The 5,361-nt window shown below is 42.6% G+C and overlaps 1 protein-coding gene across 2 annotated transcripts in view; it reads left to right on the top strand.

The window, feature by feature from the left end:
* The first annotated feature begins 282 nt into the window (after positions 1–282).
* Positions 283–5,361, top strand: part of PAPSS2 (3'-phosphoadenosine 5'-phosphosulfate synthase 2) — a 63,871-nt gene continuing 58,792 nt past the window's right edge. For both annotated transcript variants that reach the window (XM_015599934.2, XM_015599933.2), the window contains exon 1: positions 283–559. In XM_015599934.2, the coding sequence (XP_015455420.1) occupies positions 533–559 (27 nt within the window). In that variant the 5' untranslated portion in view covers positions 283–532. The remainder of the gene's footprint in view (positions 560–5,361) is intronic.

Raw genomic sequence — 5,361 nt, 5'->3', positions numbered from 1 at the left:
TCTTGCCATTCAGGGGAAAATAAATCCAGCAATTAGCAAAATCTAAGCATCGTGTTGGAAAGCAATATAAGACAATGTATACTTTGTTGTGTCATGGCTCTGGAACCCTCATTTGTGATTCTAAGGCTATTACCAGTATTTATTCAAGAGAACTAGCAACTTCTATGGACAGTAAGGAGTGAGTTCTGCTTGCAATAAAGGATTTTTCCATAGCCTTGGGTCGTTTATAACTTTTGCTTATTTTACTTTGTTTTCTGACTTACCCAAGCTTGAACAGTCCCCTGGGTTGGGCGGGCGCTGCTGGCGGAGCCGACGGGGCGGAGAGGAGCGCGGCAGGAGGAGGAGTAGGAGAAGGGGGCTGGTCAGGGGAAGTGCGACGTGTCTGCGGAGCCCTTTTAAACCTCTTTCCCCGGAGTCCCGCAGCAGCTGCTGCCGCCGCCGCCGCCACCGCCATCTGTGCGTTCGAGCGTCTCTGCTCCCAGGATCCGGGATCCAAGTTCCAGCGCGCCGGGCACCGCCGCAGCCAGCCAGCATGTCAGGGGTCAAGAAGCAGAAGACGGTAGGCTTCGAGTCGCCTGCCTTCCCCGCCCCTCCAGCCGCGCGGCGCCAAACCCTCCGGGGCACTTGGAATCCACCCTCGCGGGCTGGAGGCGAGCAGCCCGGGCGCGGAGGCAAAGGCGCGGGGAGGAGGAGGAGAGAGAGGAGGGCGCGGAGGAGGCAAAGCTGGAGGGCGAGGCTCGGCCGGGATTCCCCGGGCTGCCCTCGCTCGCCAGTCCTCCTCTGCCCGCGTCTCTAGGAACCGGCGCTCCTCGGAGTGGTCACGCCCCGGATAGACCTCTGGAGCTTGCAGAGTGCGTTCCGATCAAGAGAAAGGACCAGAGATAGGAAATTTTCCTTCTGCCCCAAGAGCTTTTCCAGACTCGCTTTTTCTTCTGTACGCTCTCCACGCGAGTCGAGCGGATGGCGGGCTGAGCCGACTCTGGTTCTGCTAGGTCTGGTCGCTGGGTACATGTCAGCGACAGTCATTGGAAATTTGTCCATTGAACCTCCTTGTAGTGAACTTAATGACAGAGTTTCATGAGGGAAACTGTAATTATCTAGACTTAATGGAGGAAATTGCATTTCTACACTGGCAGGATTTAACCCTGTAGTTTAATTCAGCTCCCTACTGATATTGGGTGGCAAGCACCTCATGGGAGACTCCTCGACTTGGAGTAAGGAACTGTTTTGAGTTGTGTCCAGAATTAATCTGGGCAGTCCCCTTTATGGAAAATAGAGGGCTTGCCAAAGACAAAAGTCCTTTTCCACTTAGCAATAGGGGCTTCTATAAATTTTGCATCCTTAAATACGGAGGCAGTAACCATAGACTCAAGAGTTGGAAGGAGCCTTGTGGCCAGATTTGGACCACACCAGAGGTGGTCTGCAAACCTTGTTAGGATCCCACCCAGCAGTCTGACTGCTGAATACTCATCTTTACCACACTGCAAGCCTCAGATGATCATGGTGATTACACAATGGGTTAACCTCACTCAAATAGTTTTAAACTTGTGCTTGGCACAGAGTAGGTGCTCAATGAATGTTTATTGCTATTATTAGTAATGTATCATTAATGTAATATATTAGTAATATACAATAGAATTATTACTATTATTATTATATAACGATTATTCCTGAAATATTTTTGAGGTGTGTTGTGGTGAGCCAGGGAGAGATGAAAAAGAATAAGAATTGGGGAAGGAGAGTGAAAGGCCCATGTAGGGGCTAGAAATGTGGGCTTAAGCAGCAAGGAAAAGGGAGTGGGGGCTCTGTGGTTTCAGGGGACCACACTGGACCAGTCTGAAAAGCGAGAAGGAAGGTCACATCAGTTTGGAAGGGGAGAATGGCCAGTCAGGATCTATGTGCCTTTTATAGGAGGGATTTTAAAGTGTGGAGACTCTCAGTATTGTAATATATTTTAAAATACTGTCAAGTGAAAATCACTTGTGTTTTAGGCCTATTTAATTTGAATAATTTCTAGAAAATTCCTATCTTGTAAATGACAAACTGTGGCACTTAGTAGCTTTTGATGTCAGTAAAGTTTTAATTCTTGCTTGCATCAAGAATCCCTGCTTGTATCAAGAATTCCTTCCCAGTTATAATGAGGGGCTTTTTCAGGTATCAGTAATGGGGAGGGGGCCTTTCCCCTTCATGCCTCTAGTCACCAAGAGCCCATGAAGTGGAGGGTCTGAGAACAGTGCTTTACAAACTGATTGTGGGAACTGCACAGTCAGTTCTCAGAGAGTGAGAAATTTGAGGGCCGGAAGATTTGTTTTTTGTTTTAAACATTTTAAACCTTCTATTTTTTTGTTTGGGGTATGTGTGTGTTCTGTATAAGATTAAATTAATACCTGATATAGCTAATAAGACATCTGAACTTTTTATTTAGCCAACGCAATTATAATCCAGGCATCAGCACAGGTTCCCAAATGGCCAGATAGATACTGTTGGGTAATGCAAGTCAGTTTTGAATGTATATGAAATCTCCAAAGCTTTAAATGTTAATTCAAAATGTATTTTGAAACCTCACAGGCCAAAACAAAATCTGTCCACCTGTGAGACTTCTCAACCAATCAATTGACAAGTGAAACTTGCTAATCTAGGAAGCTATCCTTGAAGTGAGGAATCACTGCATTATGTTCTTCATTATTAACAGAGAACACACAGAAGTTCCTGCTCTAATTTCAAATATTTGTTGAGCCTCTACTGCGTGCCAGACGATAAATACATCTTTTCCAATGATATTTTTTGGGCCACACTCTGATAAATATAGTCTTTTAATCCAGACCACCGTAAGAAGAATAAGCACATCGTTTTGGTTACAATAAGAGACTGTACGATGATTTTCTCGCAAGCTCGAGAAAAATAAAATGTTTATAAGGGAAGGTAGCACATTCCGTCTGTGCTAGGCATACTTACCATGGAAACCTAGGATAGCTACGTGTCACATTTCTTCTTCCCACCCCTGACTTAAGCTCCAACCCTGGCTACCCTCCCCACCCACACACACACACACCACCTACACACACACACAGATGCCTAGGAGAAGGAAGGAGGTGGACTGCCTTCAGAGGACTGGAAAGAAAGGCAAAGGCCTGATCTTTTCTTCTTGCATCATTTCCTGGATTAGCATTTTTCAAGGCCAATAGACAATGTTATTATGTCCTAAAGATAACAAATCTAAAAAAGTCAACTAAGGTATTAAATTATTTTCCAAAGGATTAAGCAAGCCAATGGTTGGGAAAAAGTGAAGGGGTATTGAAAGTGTAAAATTCTTCATAAATATAAGAGATTATCTACCTATTTGAACATGCTGCCTAAGGTAAAACATGAATATCATGATGAGTAACCATTAGAAAGAAGACGAAACAAGCGCTTACTAGAGGCCATGCACTCAGCCACACTGTTTTATTACATCCCACAGCAGGCTTCACCCCAGAAAACTGAGTCTCATCTCTAGGGGAGGAGAAATGCCAGAAGAAGGGCAGGATTTGAATTCAGGTCTGTCCAACTTTAAGCACAAAATGAGGGTAACAATGACTTACCCGTTACAATTGTTGTGAGGAATAAATTAATTCCTAAAACCTGTCTTGCACAGTTCCAGGCCCAGAGTAAGTATTCTATATGCAGTAGCTGTTATTATTATTGTTGTTGTTGTTGTTATTATTACACCATACGTCATGGTTTGGCAAGCTAGGATAAGAAAGTATAGGTCATATGGTTCCAAAGGCTCAGTACATAACAACCACCAGAATATTTAATAAGAGCAAACAAATGCAGAAATGTAGAGATGATTATCTGAATTCTTATCATGAAAGCTAGACAGAAGACAAGGACTATAATTAGTGTAGATGCACTAAAGTAACCTAAATATAGCAAGATTTTGCCAAAAACCTTGGCCAAGAAAGGCAATCTGTATATAAGTAAATATTAGACTAACTTCTTTCCACCCTTCCTGTGACTTCAACTGTTTCCAGATCTACCTTAAAATATCCAGTTCATGCTATTCTTCCAAGATCATCTGTTTGTACTTTTACAGTTAAAGATAAATGTAGTTAACTCTGAATTTTATGTTTCTGAGATAGTTTTCTTTGCCTTTCATCGCTTTTCTGTTAATGCATGTGGCTCTGTGGTTTGCTCAGGGGATAATTAGGCTTAACTCAAACATGGAACCTTAGGGACTGAGAATCTGGGAAAGGAATCAATGATGTCAATCTTGGTCCTTGGAGATTACTGTTTATTTCAAAATCTATCACTAAATAGTGATGGGCACTCATCAGTCCTTGTGTTCGGAAGTCTTAGGACAACAGAAACTAAAGCTAAATAAACAAATATAATGGCACTTCAACTAACCTCTCATCCCCCGAGTGATTTGTTCTTATTACAACTGAAATGGCAGGTTTGCCCAGCAACCTGGCATAGAGCCTGGCACAGAGTAGGTACTCAGTAAATATCTGTTGCATAAACGGCTACAGGATTCATCAGAGAATGAATTTGCTTTCAGGATCTACATTTTTCTTATATTTCTCCCCATCCCTCTTTATCTGTCTGTTCTTGTGTGCTTGCTTATTTTTGCCTGGGTATTTGTCATTACCACTGAAGTATTACTTGTAGGGATTCTTTGAGGCTTTTTTTTTTTTTTCTTTTTTTCTTTTTTTCTTTTTTCCCCCCCAGAGGATTTGCTTTTGTTTCTGCCAGGTGCCTGGCGGCATTACTAGTCTGGGACCATTTTAAACTAAATTTACCATTCAAGTTTTTTAGACCACCCAGGTGATGTAAAGAGTTGCAATTTTGCACATGAGGGCCAGCTTGTGAATACAACTTATTAGAGACCCCACCCCCAAGTCACTCAGAGTGGGAGAGAGGTTTATTCTGGTTCATACTTATTCGTAGGGTGTGACTCTTAGGAGCCTCAGCTTAATGCAAGAAAAGCCTTTATTATTCTCCCCACTTGGGTGGGTTCTGGGCTCCGATTTGTTTCTTCTCCCCTGCGAGGCTGTCAAAATCAGTTCACATCTGCCCCTATCAGAATAAAAGCTTCCATGGTTTGTTTACCTCTCAGGCTCCTGCTTTCCTGCAGATTTTGGCCTGGCAGTTTCTTACTGTCTTGTCAGCTATTTGGTGTTTTTAATGAGATTCTTTTATATTATAATCAGCATTTTTAAAATTTGTTTTCATAGAAAGGTTGGTATGTATAACCTAGACCATCACTGCTGGAAACAAAAATCTCTGCCCTTTCTTGATTACTATGTACCATTAACTTTTCATATACGTATATCATTCTTATAAAGGAAGCACTTTATGAACGAGTGAACATAAGTCAGA

Source organism: Pteropus alecto, unplaced genomic scaffold (assembly GCF_000325575.1).
Source record: "Pteropus alecto unplaced genomic scaffold, ASM32557v1 scaffold88, whole genome shotgun sequence".
Lineage (NCBI taxonomy): Eukaryota > Metazoa > Chordata > Mammalia > Chiroptera > Pteropodidae > Pteropus > Pteropus alecto.
Note: the sequence above shows the minus strand (reverse complement) of the source record. Positions and strands in the feature narration are given on the sequence as shown.